Source organism: Chroicocephalus ridibundus, chromosome 4, assembly GCF_963924245.1.
Source record: "Chroicocephalus ridibundus chromosome 4, bChrRid1.1, whole genome shotgun sequence".
NCBI lineage: Eukaryota > Metazoa > Chordata > Aves > Charadriiformes > Laridae > Chroicocephalus > Chroicocephalus ridibundus.
The window spans coordinates 38,389,843-38,411,427 of record NC_086287.1 but is presented as its reverse complement, the minus strand read 5'-3'; the positions used below and the strand labels follow the sequence as shown (position 1 = coordinate 38,411,427).

At 37.7% G+C, this 21,585-nt stretch overlaps 1 protein-coding gene across 5 annotated transcripts in view; it reads left to right on the top strand.

Annotated features, from left to right (window-relative positions):
• The window catches only part of FMN1 (formin 1), a 208,423-nt gene that overhangs the window by 41,115 nt on the left and 145,723 nt on the right, over positions 1-21,585 (top strand). For 2 of the 5 annotated variants that reach the window (XM_063332260.1, XM_063332258.1), the window contains exons 3-4: positions 8,536-8,711; positions 19,756-19,873. In XM_063332260.1, coding sequence (XP_063188330.1) covers positions 8,536-8,711; positions 19,756-19,873 — 294 coding nt within the window. Of the gene's footprint in view, positions 1-8,535; positions 8,712-15,431; positions 17,689-19,755; positions 19,874-21,585 lie in introns of those variants that run through there. The other 3 variants (XM_063332262.1, XM_063332261.1, XM_063332259.1) reach the window with 2 other exon arrangements.

Sequence of the window (21,585 nt, the reverse complement as noted above, 5' to 3'; positions counted from 1 at the left end):
TTACCCCTAAGAATCAACAGTTAGTATGGCATGATCCTTTTGCCACAAAATGTGTATTTTGTCTGTGGTGGATGTTAAGCAATGTTGCTGCCCGTTGTCTTTGTTTCCTGGTTTTCTGTATCTTTTGGACTATCATGTGTCTTCCTCTTGGATAACAGGCAAAAGAATGTCACGTGCAGTGCGCTGTTATTCCATGAGGAGGAGGAGGAACAGCACAGGCCATGTGGTTAACACTCTTGCCATCCTCCTCCTATTATCAGAGTGCAGTTTTCCACTGATGAATCATATGTGCCATGGTCTAGATGTAAATAACACACTCAGTGTTAATTAGTTTTGTTGCTGTCAGTAGTGTCTCTCATTATCTATACAGGCTATTCTTTTAATTGTTGCCTCTGGTGCTTTTGCACATTTCTATTCATACTTCATTAATTCCAGTCTTAATACTTGTACTAAAAATTTTTATATAATAACATCTGTGCAATGTAGAAGTGACCTAAGTGACCTCTGCAAATAGATTCATCAATCTTAGAGCTTAATTTAGCAGTTTTCAACATTTTTAAGTGTACTGTAAAAGATGCAGATTATATAAAATTGATCTTATTACATATGTCACGCTTTTTCACTTAACTAAAGCCCAAACCAAATCTTGTCTGTGGTGACTTTGTCTTTCTGATAGTCAACAGAAGAGTGAGAGCCAGTGGTTAAGGGGAAATATTCTAAAAAGTACATGAGAAAAGTAATGTAAACACTTTAAGTCATTAAATAGCTTATTAAATTTACTTAACCTGTTGACATTGTGGTCAAGGAGTCTTGTAGCCTCTGTTCCTAGTTTGCTGCCTAAAAGATGTTACCTTTCAGCTGGGTAGCTGGTTTTTCTATATACTTCTTTATTCTCCTTATTGCACTAGCCACAGGTTTCTAATCTTTTCAAAGACTATTGCTTACGAGGTCAAATTTTGCTAAACAAAATAAGGCATAAAGAATTTAAACATAAGTCTCCTCCTCCACATTTTTTAGCTCACTGGCTAAGGCCACAGATTAGAAAAACAGTTGTAAAAAGACATAGTGAAACACTCCCCAATTAGTAGACAGCAATTATAGTATTAGGAATTCTTATGTTTTCGGTAGTTGCTTTGAGTGTCAACTATATGGTATGTACTATGATTGTACAGAAATTACTTAGGGTAAGGAAAGAAACAGTTGTAACCTGGTTTTGGAAAATTATCATTACCTATTTTAGAACCCCACAAAACATTTAGCATATGCGTAATACCAAAAGTGTATGTGATTTTTCAGATATTTCAAACCTTGTGTAGTATGTAATTTTTGTATGTCCACAAATTGCTAAATTGGGAAAGTTGTATAATTAATATATGCTGATTGGATATTTAACTAGATTACTTCGGGTATTATCCCCATCCGGAAGTTCCTGTGAGCACGGAAATTCTTTGTCATTAAAAATGAGCCTTTCGCTAAAAGTTCCTGGCATTGCAGCTCAGCACCTTGACCTGAGCGTTGATTTTGGGGTTTGGCTGTGGACACATGAAACTCCTTCGGGAATAGTGAGAGATTCAGAATTTGCACCAAAGTGCCAACTGGCTTCCTGTGTCGTGTCCTCTTGGGGTTCTTTGTATCTTTGGTTTTTTGCTTATAATGCCAATTGTGAACACTTGGAGAGCATCCCGCTTGAATCGGAAAGCATGATTTGGCTGGAAAGTGACAAGGCAGGTCCTGCTTGTTATTTGCTCAGTGTAACTAAACTTGTTAAATTTGAGTACGTGCTAAAGCAGTATGCTGAATGGGGTCGAACTGCTCAGTAGTTTGCAGGACTGTATCCTAATTCAGTAAATACACGCTGTACTTGTTACTAGAGTTCCTGTCCCTCGGGTTTCTTGAGCACTTGTTGGATGATTGCACAGCATTGAAAATTAAATACGGTTCTCTCATCTTTCTGCTCATGATCCTGTGCTTTTTTTTTTTTAACTAATCCAAATTGTACTAGTTCTTTTACACTGTTAGTGATGAGTATCCTCATTTTTGCTGTTAGGGTTTGCTCTATTAGAGGTTGGGTTTTTTTGGTCTAGGATAAATAGATTGAGGAGGAAAAAGGCATATAAAAAATATAAATTACTGTAAATGTAAACCCTTAATAAAAAAATATAAATCAAATTCAATGTCAACAGTCTAAATGGAAAGTTATTTTAATGTAAAAACATGACATTTATACAGGTAATTTATAGGATTTGATAGATTTTGCTAATCTTTCCTAGGTTTCTGACCATTTTGAATTATTTTTTGAAAAGCTTTGAGTTATATCACATGCTCTTGAATTGATACACTCCGTATTCAGTTTTTCACAAGAAAATAAATATTTTGGATTTCCTCCACGTTTCTCACTCAAATTTTCTGGGCCAGAGAGCTTTATCTTCACTGTTTTTTGCTGATGTTCTTTTTTCAATGTTAGAGGTTCAAGGCTATGTACAATTTATCTCCTCCTGTGGGAAGATACTCTGAGTTCACGCTTCACAATAACACACTAATCTTTATTTGCTAGCTAGAAAGGGAGGTCTTAATTTTACTTGGTAATAGATTTCTCTGATAATAATTGGATGGATTTGAAGCCACTTAAACATTTTTCTCCATTATTAGCAGTACTAAATTGTATTTACTCTTTGCTGGGAGAAATAGGACACAGCCAAAAGATAATAAATTGTTGATTGTTTTGGATATTGGTACTCCAGGAGCTTCTAGCTCTCTGAGCACTACAAGGACCCCAGTCTTCCACTGCCAGTTCAGGGTGTTGCTGCTCCTGGGCTTTTTTCCTACACTTACTGCTTTCAGGGATTTGATTTAAAAATTGTACTCAGTACTGTGCCATTCAGGCTTCTCTGTTAGAGCAGTATAGCAAGTAGCAAGCCTCACATTTGCTTTTTAAAATCCACAATTTGTCATCATGCAAAAAAAAATTCCCTAAGTGTACTGTGGAAACTATATCCACTGTAGATAGGCAGTCTACAGCAAGGATTTTGCTAAACTGCTTATAGTACAAATCACCTCATGCTCCAACACAGATTAAATCAAAATATAGGAAATAAGGGGAAAGATGACAAAAAAGTCGCATTGTGTCTTCATTCCCAAAGGCAGAATTTAGCATCTATTGCCAGTTTCTCTAGTCTTGCACTTAACTACAGATTTTATTAATGTTAAGAGGAATTATTAGTCTACTTGGTGCACACTGTTCACTTTTCTATGCAGAAAGCTACATACTACTTTACATTCTATCCAATATAATAGAAAGAACTGTATTGATACTAAGATTTCTCTTCAGTCTTCTCTCAAGTCTCTGGCAGAGCAAACAGGTTCCTTCTCTTTCCCTCCTTCCCATAAAGGAATTCTGAAAAATTAGAAGTGAAGGAAGAGGGCTCCATCTAGATTTTTTAAATTCCCTTTCGGCTTTTCTTATTTTTCTCCCTACTTACTCATATTTCTTCAACTTCAAAACAGAGTTTAACTCCAGACAAGCACATTTTATTGTCCTCTGTGTCAGCTACATACATGGGAATATTGCGTGCAGAATTATATGTTTATACAGAATTACTGTCTTTATGTACTGACAGATCTGAGATACCACAGATGGCATGTGCATGGAACTATGCGATATCATCTGCCTACAGAATCTGAAACTGTTGAGACTACTTCCAGTGCTATTTTTAAATTGAGACTTATTAAATTGGTATCTGTAGCAACAACAAAAAAAAAAAGAAAAAAGGAGACATTTTAAACAAGAAAAACCTGGAAGCATTTGCTGCTCGGTTATTGATTTAGAAAGAAAAAGGTCAGGTAAGAGGGATGAATCATAAAATTTGAGGTGCACATAACAAAAAATAGTCTTGGTAGGATCTGCATATTTTGGATTTCCATGTTTTTAAAAAATATGTTGGCTTTTCAGCTGAGGTTACCCTCACATTCCACCAATGCTTTCAGTAACATTGATCAAGCTTAATTTGGGCAAGGAAGTATACCAAAGATTGTTTAGCATGCTGTGACTTGCTGATGTAAGATCTTGCAACAGCTAAATCCCTACAGTAATATCACTGTCTTCAGTTAGTAATACCGCAAGTGCTCTAAATGTAGTTCTGATGTTCGGAGTGTTCAGCTCTGCTTTCAAAATGGAGCCTTTAAATAAGCAGCTTTGCCACTTAGACTTTTCAGTTTTGTGGTCCACTTGCTGAATAAATCTACTTGGTTATTTAGCTTTTTGTTTGTTTCTAAAATTTAAGACCCTCAGAACCTTAAAGGTCCACAAAATCTGGCATTCTGAGACTTGTTCTCAAATGCTGTGCGATGACTTAAGTTTTATTTTATTTACCTTGTTTTCACTCCTTTCAAGAAGCAAGCAGTGAACACAAATATCTAATTAACATAAGGTTTTCCTTATTCATGCTTCACATATAAAAGTGTATATAACATTTAATGAAATAGGGAATAGAATTGTAGTTTACATAGGAATCACCATACAAAAAGAGTAACCATTGTATTTTTATCATGTGTGATATAATAAAGCCATCTAGAAAGAATGGAGTGTAACTAAAAGATTAATATATAGAATGACCAATGATCAGGAAACCAAAGCTAAAAAAGACACAGTGTAAACGTTGGTCTCAGACTTAAGTGTGCTGTGGTTATGCAAACCATGTTCCCACAGGGAATGGATATTATGACTCATCCTAATTCCTTGGACTAACAAAAAAAAATGTTTAAGAAGCTGATTTTTTTTTCTCCCAAGTTCTTTTTTCAAGACAGCTGAGAAAGTACAAACAGACTTTCTATAGCAAGAGACTGCACAGAGAAAACATACTATGCCCCATAGAAACTATAGAACTGTGGATTCCACGATGGTAACTTAATAGAAATGTATTATGTGTTATCTAATACACCTGTTTACTAATTTAAGAGATTTTGTAAGTAAAAGACTTTGCATGATAACAATGTCTTATTTATACAAAAAAACCCCCCACAAAACCAACAACCAGGTGTAATAACCTTTTATTTATGTAGGTTCAGCACAGGACTAGAGGGTTAAGGAGATCCTGGATGTATTATCACAGTCTGATGATATGTCCGTGTCTGTATCCCTGAGGTTTCAGTTCCTCATTTGTCTTACCTGTAAATTTGACCAGATAAAAAAGTTGTTTACTTACACTCGCAAAGTCTGCGTGGTAAAAATTGCCAAGGAAGCATTCAGTACTCAAGTCTTCCTGCATTTGCTTTGCTCTGTCTTCCATTCCCTCGGGCCAGTAGATGGCAGCAAATCTGTATTTGGGCAGTCGTCTTTCTACGTGCAGTGTTCATAGGAGGCACTACCTAATTGGTATAAACTGTAAAACTCAGAAGACAGTTTTAGAAGCAATTGGACTCTCTTGGAAGACTTTTTTTTTCAGAAGAAAAAAAAAAGGTAATGGCAAATCAGTGAAGCTGGCTAAAGGATAAGCATATGTGTTTAAAACTTGCTAAGTTTAGCCTATGATTGAATGGATATATACATGTGTTTGCATATACATGCATAAAATATATATGACCTTTTTTTTTTGAATGCACACTCAGATATTTTAAAACATTCGTTATAAATTTATGTAGCAAATAAACCTAATTCAGCCATGGTCTCCTCTTGGTGGATTACAGTGGATAAGTGTAAGTAGCAGTAAAGTCCATCTGTTGGAGCTGACAGAATGGTGAACTTAAGGGAAAAATGTGATCAAGTATTTAAGAATTTGCTTAAAATAGAGTAGTTAGAGAGATGGTTAAAGTTCTTTCATATTCCACTGTCTCCTGAGGTGGGTGGGTCCCTTAGTGTAGAAACAGTTGTATGCTAACAGTGTATACAGGTGAGAACTGGTTCAGGGAAGAGTGGGGTTATTGGCTAGCAGGGTAAACACATAGATAACAGAACATTAAGCAACAATTGGAATAGAGGGTGGAGAATAGAGGCATGGTAACAGACTTGGGAGCAGTCTGCCAACAGCAAAAATACCACAAATTAATATGATGGTACATAAAATTAAATTTGGACAAAACCCAAATCTCTGCAGCTGAGGGAGGTACTTATTTTTCTAGTAGCCCAGAACGCATTTGGCAGGGCTGACCGTTCTTAGTTGTGCCACAGTTAATTATGGAAAATACCAGCTGCTGCAAGAAGGAATTCTGAATGTCGCCTCTTGCTGCAGCTCTGTATCACTTATGAATCAATGAAAATTATTAGAGTAACCACATTATCGGTAAAATTCACTGCCACATAGGAATTTTCTCCTTAGCAGTAGCTAACCTAGAATAGAGATCTTGAAACAGAGGGGACGTAGATAAAAATAATTGATTCACTGACTGCAGAATACAACTGTAGGCAAGCTTTGAAGTATTGGAGGTAATGCTGAGCAGGGTGGGCAACTAGTGAAGAGGTAATTACAAAACGAAAATGAATTCCCAAAATGCATTGCATTAAAAATGGTAGTATTTCCTGGTTTTTTACTATGCATATTTGCATTTTAATGCTGTTTTAATGCTATGTTGTTTTATGGAGGCATTTTTGGTTTTTATAGGTTATATGACAAGGTCCCAGGTTTTTTTGCAATGTAAAGTCAGTAGATACCCACAAAAACTGTAGCACTGGTATGTGACAGAAATCAGGAGAGAGGCCAAAAGTTGCCATGATAGTTTTGCTAGCACGATACAAATAATGTTCAATTACCTTAAAAATGGTGATTTTTACTTTTTCTTCTCCAATCACCTGGAACTTTCTTTATATTTCCCACATGTTATAATTATGTGAAGTAGAGAGGCCAGAGGTAACTGGGCTAATTGTATGGAGCAATAAAAGATGAGGTCAAAATTCAACTGCTACATTTTATTCAGCCTATTATACTACAAAGCATGATATTTGTATTTCTGAACTTAAAGTTTTCTAAATATCAGAATGACTTATATAACGGTGTAATGGGCAACAAGAAAAATAGTTTATCAAATGTATAAAAATCTACAGAAAAGCAATGATTCAGAAAGTCAGAAAGTTAAGTCTCTCTTTAGATACCTGATCTTAAAAATGGCACATCTGGACTTGAGTATGTCTTAAAATATGTTGCTTTGTGTTTGAATATCTTGATACAGTTTCATATTATTCACAGTGCATAATTTCAAAAAGTATAAGGTACATCTAATACTTTTTTTGCAGAAACGCTGCCTTTTTCTAGGGTCTCATTTTGAGATTCTGTGTGAATAAGAAAGCTGAGTTTATTCACGCAATAGTGACTGATTTGTACGATTGCTGGCCATTTTACCAAGTATTTTACTTTACTATGCTTATTGATAGAGCGTAGCACCTAAATTATTTAGAGCTATAAGCTTTCAGAAAGTTTGAATATCAGCCTATGTTTAAACAAACAGGCTTACTAGTTCCAATCCTAGAGCATCTTTTCTAATGTGGACTTTTAAAATCAGGGAAAATGAAAAAAAAAAAAATTACAAAATTTTAAGTGCCGTTGCTTGTATAATGCTAAGGTACCATATGTAGCAGCCAGGAATGGTGCTAGTAACTGAATTTTCCACTAGAATGTTCCAAGATGGATGTGTCTGTGTATATAAAAGAGGGTATATATCCTAGGGAATATAAAAAGAGGTGTATATATCCTATACCATGCAGACGTTATGCTTCAGAGAATACAGTGACTTCCTGGAATTTATTGGTTTTCTCATTGCTAAATTAGAGGCTGTCATGCAGAAAAAGACTTGTTACTGTTTTGGGGGACTAATGAAGCAGCAATGCTGTGAGCGGGAGGGTGAGTGCTGGGTGGTTGTTGTGCATGACACAGAGGTGGGTACTCCTGGCTCTCAGGTTTTGCTCTTATCTCCCACTAAATTCATGCCTGTTTGTTTGTAACTAAAACATTCCAAAACTAGGTTGATGCTATGTTCAAGGTTACTGGAGCAAGGTAAAGCGTTAAGTATTGCTTCGGATTGAAAGATGCTGCTTTTATGCGTTTGGTGTAACAGGGACTAATGTGGATTGGCACAGTCCCCACTAAGGCTGTGTTCAGCTAATATCAGAAAGCCTGTCTAATCAGTCTGTTGATCTTCCTGAGCTTAGTTTTATACTTCACAGCCATCTCTGAAATATGTGTGTATAACAAGCACATTCAGGAGGGCAAGTAAGAGTGCCTTGGCAGAGGAGGTGAAAACTCAAGCACCTTACATACTGTGTTTTTGTGTATGGGGGAAAGACAAGCAGCCAACTTTTTTTTGCTAAATCTGTCCCACAAAATTTAAGTACGAAACCATTTTTTTTCTGAGTGAAAACAAAGTCTGCCATTTATGCTATTCCATTTTGTTTTAAACAAACAGGAGAACTGTTAAATGCATGTGTTGATAGTGCGTACCAGAATTTCAAAAAGACACAGAACTTTCTATATGCGGGGATTATCTGCAGATGCATACAATTATTTTATTTCATTTCATTTCCTTTCATTTCATTTCACTTCGTCATTCCAGCAGAGTCTGCTTTAAAAGATGACTTCACTGAACGGCTGGCTAATTTGGATGTGGCAAACAGAGATGAAGATACCTGGGTTTTGGATTGCAGATTGGGGCACTCAAACCCATTTGTTCATTCAAGTGAGAAAGAGAAGATCAACAGAAATATGTTGCATTTGAGCCTGGAACTGAATGTGAGTAGGACTCTATTCATGCTATATTGGGCTTCAACAAGCATTTATTACATACAATTACATTTCTGGTACGCATTTATTTCTGGTGTGTCTAAAACCGTGTTCCAAAATATCTGACAAACTGCAAAGTTTTGGATGGGATACAGTTTTGCAGATGGTTTTTGACTCCATATGCGCAGCTAAGCCTGAGAGCAATACATACAGAACATTTTAAAAATTATATAAATAGATTAAGATACGTGATGTGTCATTTCTAAAATCATGATGGGTGTTTAGTTTAAATTAGTTGTTTTCCTGGAAGTGGATTGCAGGAACTAGCAACTAGGAGATGACAAGAGTAAGAATAGGTGCCATGCAGATTCAAGTCAGCAAGCAATGTATGTGCACGTTTGTGTGAGTGTGCGCACCCGTGCACATGTGCGTGTGTGTGTCTGTGCATGTGTGTGCACAGCCCAGGACTGCTGGCAGCCGTGCTGTAGCTTGTCAGAGTTCTGGAGCAGCTGAACTGGGACTGGAGTCAAACTAGCCATGAAATTTGAGAGGAAAAGTTTCTAAACTTCCTGGGATATAAGACACTGAAGCTTCAGATGGCAATGTGAGTTAATCACAATGTGAGACACATGCTCAACATGGCCCAGCCTAACCTAGATGGAAATACTCATATGCTCCCTGGATGAGCAGTAACAGGCCTTCAGATGGACACGTTTTGGCAGTGGTTTTCAAATTGGAGGGAGGAGGGAACAGAATGTAGTAGAAGAGGAAAGAAACATGGAAAGGATGGAATGGTTGAAAGAAAATGCTTTAAGAACTAGACTACATAGTACAGTTTGTCCAAACACTAACACAGATTTGTGTAACAGTGACATCTATTGGTAGAAACACCGGAATTGACTTAGAAGTAGATCTGAAATGCTTTTAATGATGTTTGCTCTCACCATGACTATTCTCTTGAGCTTGTTATAAAATTGATTTCTTGGCCTAACCTCCTTTTCCTAAAAAAATTCATTAGAATGTCGTTGTAGTACTGTGAAGGTACAGGTTTATCCCTGTAATAAAATGTTGAGATGAAAACAAGTAACGGGACTGAAAAGATCTGTGACATAGTCGTTATCACTACTACAAATAGATGCTACAACGGGAAGAATCCAGTGCATGAGGGTACTTTATCTGCATTTACAAAGTCCTTCTGTAAAGCAGGAGGAATTCTAAATTAAAAGCCATTTAAGAAAGATAATTTGAGTAAAGTAAGACCTCTAGGATTAGTAAGTAGTTTGTATGTCTTTTTCTTACTCTTTTTTAAGGAGTATTTTCTGTCTAAAAAGCTAATTAACTGGATTATGAAAAAGGGAATGATTTCAGTTTGTTGTAGCTGACAAGGAAGAATATTTTTTCCACTATTTCTAAGACATTCAGAACAAACCCCTCAATTTCTATAGAAAAGGGGTTCTCAGCTTGGGCTGATGGGCTCTTAGTGACCCACCAGGACACTTTATCCTGCAGCTCACTCCCTGTGACTCTCTTCTTTGAAAGTCTTTCAGAACAGAAATCTGGGCTGAATTACTTGCAGAGCCCTGGCATCTCAAAGACAATTTTTCTGCGTCAAGATGAGTCCATGTCGGGTTGTACGACAAGGGATTGGTGGAGGAGCTGCCAAAAGAACTGCGGTGACAAGGCTGCTGCTGCCATCAGAATCCACTTCGACTGCAGCACTGCTGTAAGCAGCCTCTAGGAAAGCTAATGGCCAAAAATAGGCTGCATGTGTTGCTCTGGTGACAGCAATCCATTCCCAGATATTGTCTTCCCCACACAATTTTCAGACTGGACAGCATGACAACTGTGGTCAAAAAAATGTGCCCATGTCTGAAGAGCAACTCTGAAATGAAAATCATGTTTCCAGGAAATAGTAACTGAAATGGACTAATTTATTTACTCACAGTCTCAGTACATTCGGTCATGTGATCTATGGCCCTTTCCTGCTGTTGCAAGAAAAAGTTTAGCCTGACTGATTAAAAAGTTAGGCACTACTGTTTTAAAATGCAGTTATATTCATAATAGTGACAAAGTGAAAAACAAAGCTTCTTATTGAATAGCTCAGCTTTCTATGGATTAGGAGCATCCTTACATAAATGTATAATATATTTGTATACGTGCATATATAGATATACTAGTGTTTGTTTATGTTATTGAAAAGATGTTTCTATTAGTTGGAAGGAGGCAGATAAAGTAGATGAGGGAGAGAGTGAATGAATTCTGCTCTGACAGGAATTTCAAATACACAGTCTGTAACAAAAGTCTGAAAAAAAATCCTGCATTAGATTTTAAATCTCGGAGCATGGTGCATTCTCATTGACAATACAGCATAGCGAAGATACAGAGATATGGAAGATAATGAAAAAAACCAGAAATGCAGCTCCTCCCATTCCTCATACAGCATTTCATCTCAGTTAAAAAAGCACATAAATGAGATGTGAAAATGCAGCTAAAATAACTATTAATATCTAGTTATTATTTAAGAAATTCTAGTAAGTTATTTGACACGACTGTGTGGATTTTATTTTACAAGGTTTTTTGTTTAATCTTTAAACTATCATATCATATTGTAGCTGCAGAGCAAAAGGCCTGTTGAAATGAAAAGGTGAAAGGAGAGCAACCTAAAAAAGGAAAGCACAAAGGAAAAAGATTAAAAATTCATCTCTATTCTTTGTTACACTAAGTGCCGGCCTTTGTGCCTTAACGCACAAAGATCTTACTCAGTTTACTTACACAGTTTACAGTGATCTTCTGTTCCCTGTCTTTGTTATTTGTATGTCTGCTCATTTTAATCAGATCAGCCGATACAGCTCTTCTACAAGTTCTGCCTCAGAACTACCATGGTTTTTCGTATGGTGGGTTTTACAGGCTAACAGTTGCATACATTTATTGATACAATATGCACGCCTTCAAATTAGTAAGCTGGCTATCTTAACGTGCTTTCTGGTTTTATAACCATATAACTATTATGGTCTTTTTTCAAATTTTCTAAAGTAGTCTGTATCTCAACGTCAAGCAGAATTTTGATGATGTTAAAAACCACATTGCGTCACTACAGCCCCCTCCACCAAATATGTCTGGTGTCCACGCAATCTGTTAACATCATGTAATGCTGCATTTTGATAAGAATTATCATTTCTATGTTTCTGTTGCTAGGTCTAAACTTAATTACTTACATTTAACGCGATTACATTGGCGATAGCCAGATCCTCAAACCTCAAGAAAATCGCTCACATAACTGTTTATAGTGAGGTAACAAGGCTGAGAATAATGATCAAAATCCAGGACTTAGAGGTTTCCTTCCATCTTCTCTGCCTTTTCTATTTTAAAGCATTTAAATAGTTAAAATACTAAGTATAAAAGAGATAAAGAGCAGCAGAGACAGACAGGAGAGCAGGAGAATGTTAAGATCATTATCAGTCAGCACAGTAAGGGTTTGGCTGGGGACAGGGCAGAGGGCAGGACTGTGTCAGCCGAGCTCCAGATCAGTTCAAACTGGCTGAGCCACAACCACAGCCCACTGCTTTATGTGGCTCTTCTGAAGCCCCACATAATTCGTGCTTATTTGATTCTATGATTATTTTCAAGAAATTTTTGTTTTAAGGCTCTTTATGTTGAAAAAAAAAGTAGAAAGATTGTTTTCTGTACAGTTTAGCCACTTGTCTGTTTTGTGGTATGTGTCTTCATGCCCTGTACATGTTTCTCTAGTTTGCAGTTACAGTGATCTGAAAAGGCAATCTGAATAGATATGGGGTAGGAAGCCTTGAGCCCTGCCATATGATAGTGATAGAAATTAGATTACTTTATTCTGGTTTATTGTGTGTTTTCTTCAAAGCTAGTTTTAAAACCTACTTTAGGGGAGCTCTTAAGACACCTTAAGAAGTAGAGTGACTTGTAGGTGTGACTTCTGTCTGTGATGAAATGTAGGTCAGAAAGGGTGTGGATTATTAAATGTGCTTTAAACTGTAAGGAATGTTTGTCCTTTTGTATAATTAGAGTGTTGAATGCCCTGAGAGTTGCTATGACAAGTTTTAGGGGCTTTTCTGAGGCACGAGAGAGTTGTCAGTTTTATTAAGTAGAGAGACTTGTAACATTATCATAACTGATTTTTTCTAGAGATTTTGAAGCTGTGTCTTCCTTCAGATGCAGTATTACAGGCTGTTCAGAGAGACTTTCCTTATGAGATAGATCCACCCAGCATTAAAACACTTCTGCCAACAAACTGCCTCTGTCTTATTTGCACATCACAATATGATGATCTCCTTCTGGTGTAAAAATATTAAGGGCACATATTGATGTATGTATTTTACCCGCAAACACTCTATTGGGTAAGTACCGATATGTATTTCATTATCAGTTATCCAGTCCCTCAACAGGGGACTGTCCACTGGGATGATCATCAGACTGTGAGAAACAAGTCCTTGCAAAAGTGTTATTCGAGGCTGGGGGTTTATGGTCTGCATAGTGAATTTGAGAGACTGGCTGGATTCCAGTTTTGATCATTTCTCCAGGGGTAGCTATAGAGATGAGTTCATTTGTTCACCCTAATGCTCGAAAAGCTTGAAAGTTTCTTCTCACTTCCTGGAGTTCATTATCAAGAGAAGACGTACATATAAAGCAGCATCGTTTTCTCCAGGCTTGTGAGATTACCTCTGGTTTTATAAGGTATATTTCTGCTTCTGGAGTTTTAATTATTCAGTGTTCAACTCTGGGGTTTCTCGCATCTCAATACACCACATAACTTTGGTCTGACACTCAAAGCACCACCCTTTTCGCTACTAATTTAATCATTGTCTTATAAATTTCGTTGGGATGCTGTTTAGACATAAAGTATGGTTTTCCTGCTTTTAAGTCCACTTTTAAACTAAACTTTTCATGTGTGCTATTAAAATCTTAAATAGTTAGGTAGTGGCTTTTTTCAGTAACCTGTCTGTATACTATATTCCTAGGACTGTTGCAGCTTGGTGACCCTAGATTATTACAGAGAAATTTTATTCTAGTGTGGGTTGTCATTAATATAATGAATAATAAAAATTTTGGCATAACCTGAAGAAGTATGTTTAGTTTAAAAGGTACCATTAAGTTGTTCATGTAGGTATATTTTTGTTAGTGACCAACAAACCTGTTCTTGAAAAATTCGATTTCATGTTTATCCATCATAAGTCAACCAAACCCCAAAGAAATAGGTACATAAATAAATAAGCAAGGTATAACCATAGAAATTATCAGGACAATTAACAATTAGTCCTGTGGTTGAACATGAAAATCAATTTAAATGTAGAAAACTACATTCAGTAGGGTCACTTTGACCAGGTTATTTTGTCATAAAATGAAATTTAGAATTGCTGTAGATTTGCCTTCAAGAAAACTTGTCTAAGGGGAAATCACCAGTGCCCAGGTAGCTGCCTTCCGCTTGTCTTATTAACTCTGGGATTATCAAAGTAGGTTGGCATAGGGAGTGATAAAGACTCTGTGTCTCTTTCCTTATGTAGAGCTTCCTTTTGTGATATTAATCTATATAAAGCCTAGAAAACCAGGGGAGCCATGACCTGTCAGTCGTTTCTGTCCCTGGCACCCTATGAGTAAGCATAGCGGAGAAGCGAGTTGGGAGCTTACTACAGGAGATGGCAGGCAGTAAGGCAGAAGACATTGTCCTGTGTTAAATCAGATAAAGGGAATGATTCCAGTGCCCTTTGTCTATAGATATGCGTGCAACCCTGTAATTGAAAAGGTGTCTATAAGCTTCATCTAAGCCCTTAGTATTGTAATTTGATTTTCAGCAAACTTTCTTCCTGCAGTACGTACCAATGACTCTTGCTGTTGACTTTATGATCTTTTATAGTATATTCAAAAGGTAAACACATGTTTTTTGTAGGATCTACATTTTCAAACATTAAACCAAAAGTTAAATGTGTTGGGATACTTTGTTGTTGCTTGCTGTCTGTAACATCCAACTTTTCAGTAAGTGTTTTTCAGTAATTTGACACAGCGGTGTGATCTGTAGGTTATTTCCCTGTGAAGGACAGTTTTCCCCATGTTGCTTGTTTAAGATTACTCATCACGGCTAAATGCCTGACACTAGAATGACCCTCTAACTCGGGTGCAAAAAAAAAAAGAACAGCATCTTTGAATTTCTAAGGTACGAATGTGGAAATTCGACTAAACAAACCTCTTAAAGGCCAGGGAATAAGAAGAATATAAATTCCTGCAGATTTTTAGTCTCTGTTGTTCCAAAAATAAGAAAAGGAATAAAAGTGAAGACTTTTGACTGGAACCTGACCTAAATGTTACTGACTTTCTGAATATCAAAGTTGCTTAAGAGTATTTTGTACTTTCTTTACACGTGTGGCATGCAAAAAGTATTTATTAACCCTGACAGCTTCTGTTGATATTGAGATATACAGTCTTGAAGATTTCCTTTGAGTGTTTTTGCCAGCATTAATTAAAACAAATCACACACATATAGCATTACCGTGGCAATATGTATAGATGAAAGTGATCAAAAAATACGTCAGCAGAGATTGTTCTGGCCTGAAATAATCCAGGCTTGGGTGCAGTGCAGATGGCCAGCCTGCCTGATTTCTAAACAGTTAATTCGGCATTCCTGAGCGCTGGCAGTTTACCCTGCCCACCCAAACAGCTCCCAGTCTCTGGGTGTGGCGAAAGCCTTTGATAAGTACCTGAGTACAGTTCACAGGAATAGCTGTGCAGAGTTAGGACAGTAGTAATATGAAACCAGTCTTGTTGGTTTTTCTTCATGGCCCTGGAGGCTGAAATCTGCATTCCAGATGAAACCTGCAGCAAATCGGAAGAGAGCCTCTTTTTTTCCTGCTTTCTTCAGCTTCAAGGGCGCTCGCCCGCGTTCGCTCTGGCCGGACGGGAACTGGGGACTCTGCACAGGCTCCGGGAGGTAGCACTGGAAGCTTCAGATTCCTTACTTCGGCTTTCCATTTGACGTGTTTTGGTGATTATGGATTTACAAAAGATCTTTATCAAAGTGGAAAGACTATGCAAAAGAATCCGTCAGGAGTTTTCTGCTGAAAAGGACTCACAGCTCGTGTACTGGGACAAGGAAGTAGTAAACTACAAATGCGCCCAGTTCTGTTCGGGAGGCTTGTTTATATAGCTGCTCGGCGCTTTTCAGCACGTAGGAAGTTGTGTGCAGCCAGTAGGATTGCAGGAGTCCCAGCAGTAACCATTGGTCGAATTTTATACCGAGATTAGTGCGCTGGCATATTTGCTGTGACAAAAAGCCCTTTGTGTAAAGGAACAAGTTACCGACGCTGCCGAGAACTTTTTTTACGGTGGGTCTTTTTGCTGCTCCTGAAGTAGAGTTTGGAGACCTGAGGGACACTTTGGCTACCGGCTGCAGCGCTGGACCCGGAAGGAGGGCAGAGTGACCTGGGGGAGGCTGGCTGCCCTCGCAGGGCAGGGGAGCGCTGCCTGTTGCAGTGCCTGGAGTGACTTCAGTCTGCTGTCTGAATGCATGTGGTAAATATTTCTTTAGCGGTTAGTAGCACTGCTGGAAGCAAACCTGTTCTGTACTTCACGCAACATGGAAGAAGAAAATGCAGTGCCTGATTGTAGTGAGCTTTCAGACCTGGAGAATACAGCAGAACGTGAACCTGATCTTTTGACTACCTTTTCTGTGAAAACACTTTTTGGATTTACAACTAAATTTGAATCTACAGCTTCCAAAGAAGAAACAGTGCTTAAAGCATTTCAACCTTTGCACACCAATATAAATACTCATGTGAACACCTGGCATGAGAGGAATGATAATGGTTGTAATGACGACTCAGAAAATCATCATGGCATGAATGGTACCAGTGGCCAAGCTGACCCAATGTCTGGCAGACAAACTGACCTGGAACTGGAATTAGCTGAACAAAATGAATTACTTCTTCACCATTTAAGGATTGTACAGACTTCTTTGTCTGAATCTGACAATGATGACAAGGATGCTATTCTCGTACAAGGTACTTTGGTTCATACAACAAGTGATACAGAATCAGACACAGAGAGTAAGGACCTAGACACCGATGAAAACAATACAGGCGAATCTGGGCTAAATAATGCTTCTTTGTCTGCCGAGGCTTTGGACGATAACAATCAAAATAAGGAAGAGTCAGAATCAGAAGGGCACAGCAACAGTGATGACACTGTGGATACAGATGACATTGAGTTACACCCACCACTTTCTAAGCGGCTCCCAAAAGAGCTGGATGATACTCTGGAGCATGACTCCAATGGAAAAGACAGAGTGTTAATGGATGAGCAGTTCGGTCGCTTGCTTGCTGCAGGGGAATGCCCTCAAGAACTTCCAGATGAAGAACAAAGACCTTTGGCTGATAATACATTGCTCCAAAAAACAGCACTGGCTGAAAAGACTTTCCAGCTGCCAGCTTTCTTTAGTGGACTACGTGTGAGGAAAAAGGGACTAACCACAGAGGATGGGGAAACTGTTACAGAAATTAAACCAAGGGAGAATGATTTAGCTCTGCTAAAATTACGACAGCCTGTTAAGAAATCCAGTATTACATCAGGTTTGACCACTAAAAAAAAATCAGCTGAACCTAAAGCAAGTCCTACTTTCCTGGAGCAACTCTCACACTTGTTAAACATAGACGTCTCCAAGAATGAAGACAGAACTGAGGACTCTGGTGAAGGATCTGGGGACACCGAGGACAGTGATGAAGCTCAAGAGAACAAAGGCTCTGGCAAAACAGAACCACGATTTTCCTCTGAGGAAATAAAATCAAGCCCTGCTGAATCTGCACTGGACGTCTTTAAAGCTTTATTCACACGGCCTCCCAAAAAAGAAACAACTGCAGATACTTCAGAGCTGGAAGCCATAAAACGCAAAATGAGAAATGAAAAAGAGTCCTTGAAAGCTGTATTTGAAAGGTCAAAATCAAAACCTGGGGATGGACCGTCAGACAAATCTGTAGGTTGAATTACTTTTTCTTCCTAAAATCTGGAAGTAGATGATTAAAAAATAATTTCTTGTTTAAAAATTACTTGTGGGGACTTAAGGTCAAAAGGTCAGAATTGTCCTCTTCTTTTGGCAGTCTCAAATTTTGGGTTGCCAACTGAAGAAATCTTGGGGTTAGTGTGTCAAAATTCTTGATCATCTGCAGTTGTAGCAGAATTCAGTGAGAACTGGTGATAGCCACAGCCTTTCAATTAGAAGTGAGAACTTAAAAATCAGAAACTGATTTTAAAAGATCACTACAAAACAGTAGCCCATATGTTAAGTATGGCTTTAAATCAATTTGGTGTTGCAAATATTTGCTGTAGTATTATTTAATAGTTTCTCAATCTCACTCTGTTTCATTCATTGAGTTTTTTATTTTTAAAATAATATTCATTTTACTTTTAGGAATAATTCAATGATAAGAGCTGATACAAGACATTATGGATGATTTTGAACTCAGTTTGTCCAAGACATAGAATTTAAAGTATTTTTTTTTCTTATTTACATGCATATATCTGGCTTTGCAAATATTGATAAGCATTTAACCTTATCTGAGTATGATGTAGTGATTCCAGGTAGGTGATGCAAGTTATGGATAAGAAACGTTGATATTCTTAGGCATATGGAGATTTAGTTACTATATTTTTAAGAAATGAAAAAAAGAATCTGTGTTAAGTTTTCATAGAACCATAATGATAAAAGAATTTGAGTGTGATTTGAACTCTTTAATGAGTAATCCTTGGGTTGGGGTTCCCCCAAACCAAAATTCTTACAGCTACATCTTTGGCAGATACAATCAGTTCAGAAGATTGTCCTCGTTGTCTGAATGATTAAATTTGCAGGATTGGACCCTAAACCTAAAGCTACTGAAGTTAATTTGCTGTGTTGGTTGTACTCTCTTTCAAATTTTTATTCTTACATACAAGTCAAAACTTTTTGAAAACCTTGACTGACACCTGGGTAGACCGATAATACCAGTTTGTAGTAAATTACCTATGGGGAGGAGAAAAGAGGTACTTGTTGGCCATGGCATGTACAGCAATTGCAGTCTGCATGTGCCCTTCCCATTCCTGGCTTGCCTCTTCCTGCTTACACCATTCCCTGGGCTGTGCTGGCGTAAGCGTTTGTGTGGCTCACAGCAAACCTATTTGGGAAGCTGTCATCACACACAGCGAGGGAGGAAGCACAGGAGTCAGCAGGAGTGGCTTTTAGAAATGTCTGCTTAATGTCTGGTCTAGTACAAATGTCCATTTTCTCAGGGCAAAGCCAGAGTAAAAGGGTCTTTCCTTTTCTTTTTCCTTGCTCATGCGGGCCGTTTACAGGGCCGCTTTTATCTAGGGCTTTGCTGTTGCTGCAGTTGTGTCTATGCAATTACCCGTAGTAGCATGTTGTAAATCAGATTACAGAAATGTTAGAGATGTAAAAAAAAACAAAACCAAAACATAAACCTCTACAAGAATGCTTGTTTAGTTGTTTGTTTTCCACCCATTTAAGGGGTTATTTTAGCACTCCAGTTGACAGTGCAGTCCCATTAACAGCTGCAGCAGTACTTTGATGTGACAGTATTACGTGGTATGTGGACTGAGCGAGCTGCTGGGGGTGGGGCAAGAATTTCATAAACTAGCTCTGCTTCCAGAAAATTATAGTATCAAATGATGTCTTAGGTGAATTCCACTAATGTTTACTTGTAAGAGGAGCACAGATAGGTCTTTCCACTCTGAAAAAAAAGATGCTGGAAAAAAACCTAGTATTCTTGACTATCTCTATGGTTCACCAAAGGATAGACAGATTTCCACGCTGTTGTGAACAGTTTCAACAAATCATTGTATGTCACATGCATTTTGTTATTTTCCTTCTCAAAATTATTTTTCTACACCGATTTCTTTGTATCCTTTCCAACCAACTGAGCACTGTTTCAATCAGTAGAGTGAAGCAGACAACCATTCTGAAGTACACGTGTAGAGCTAAGCATGGCGCTTGCTGTTTGGAATCAATTGATACTGAAGACTTTAATTTTTTCTTGTGTAATTTTAACAGCCTGACCTGAGTCCCTCAGAGCAAGATGACAAGACTCCAGGGAGACTCCAGACTGTCTGGCCACCGCCAAAAGCAAAGCACGAAGAAGTAAAAGTAGGATTAAAGTACACAGAAGCAGGTAAAACAAAGAGGTGAAGCATTTGCAGAAATTAGTTTCTGACATCTTTAGTCTTGTTTAATGCAGAGATGGTGATAAGTCACAGTATTTCTTATCTGGAAAAAGAGACCTTATGTTTTGGATGTGTTATTTACTGCTACTTGTTAAGCATCTGACTTTTAGATGTTAATGGCTGCACCCGTGATGAAATCTAAATGCTTGCCTGTACAAATTAATGAGGAAATAAATGGGTATTTTGATAAATTAGGTTATCCATTTCTAATGGGACTCTGTTCAAATGAGTGACAGAATAGTGAAGGAATAGAAACCTGCCTTCCTTTTCCATTGCCTTAGAATGCAGGGGGCAGTGACCTGCCGGACTCTAGTCTGGCTGCAGATTTTCTTCAGGTAGTGTCCAGAATAAAAGTAATGAGTACCATTATTGCAGCTTCTGTATAAACAGAGGAATACTCATATCCACTCAGATCGCTTTTATAGCTAGCCATTTATATTGTCCTATACAAATGCATGAGGGGGTGTGTCTGAAGTATGATACTAACTAGTTATCAGAGAAGCTTTCCACAGAAAAATATTTCTTAACTTTTTGTTATTTAGATAAATATTTACATAACATATTTACAAGGGAAAAAGTGATTATTGTAGCCACCACAACTCTGTTTCAAATTTGTATTCTTAAATATAAACCAGGAAGTCCTCATTACTCAGAAATTAGTTATAAGCTGTGGAATGGTCTGAAATATCAAAAGGAAAGGCAAAAGACCATCTGCTCTTCATGTACCTGGAGATTTTAGAAAATACCACCTATACAGGATTAAGCGGAATTAAAAAAGAAGCTTTTATACTAACTTGCTGTGAGAAATTGTACAGGGTAATGCTGTATGATTCTTTCCAATTCCAATGAATATCCATGTGGCCTTGTATATGAGAAAGAATAAATAGGAGTAGTGGGATTTACTGCTTTGTATTGTTTGGTGTATTACTTCTTTCTCCCCCTCTCCTCAGCCTTCTGTGCCTTAATCTTCCTTTTTGGTAAAGTGGGCATGATACTGGAAGTGTAAAAGTTGCTGGAAGATTCAGAAAACTTGGTTTTGACAGGAGCAACACGGTTCTAATATAGACAGAGTTGAATTTACAGTGCATCCGACTGGTCTGAGGTGTGGGAGTCTATCACTAGATGACCAGGACAGGTATTCAGCTGTTGACAAGGAGTGCTGCAGGCTCTTTCTGTTACTTGTAGATTCTTATTATAGGCTATATGCTTCCGTGTTTAATTCTGCCCAAATAAATATTTTTTTCTCCTAATGACTGTAATCATCTGTGGAAACAATATATGCTGAAATAAAGAAAGGAAAGGAAACTGAATTCACAAAAGCTCCAAATTCTACTACTTGTAGAGAAATTAGGTCATGTTTTCCTGAAATTTGAATAGGAAGGACAGACTGGCTTAGAGCCCATGTAAATTGTTACTCTTTTGTTACTGTGATATTTTGGGTGGCAGTGTCATCAACACGCTGATGGTTAGTTTGCTAAGTCAAATTTTTATACAGACCAGATTCTGCAGTTCATTAGTCACTCCAGTGTCTGGCAGAGAGAGGAATTTGAATGAAAACAAACTGCTGGTGATTCAGCTAGGACGAGACAGAAGCAGTGCTTTTAAAGCAAATAAGCAAAGACTGTCTTTGCAACGTATGTTAAAAGTGCAGAAGAGTTAT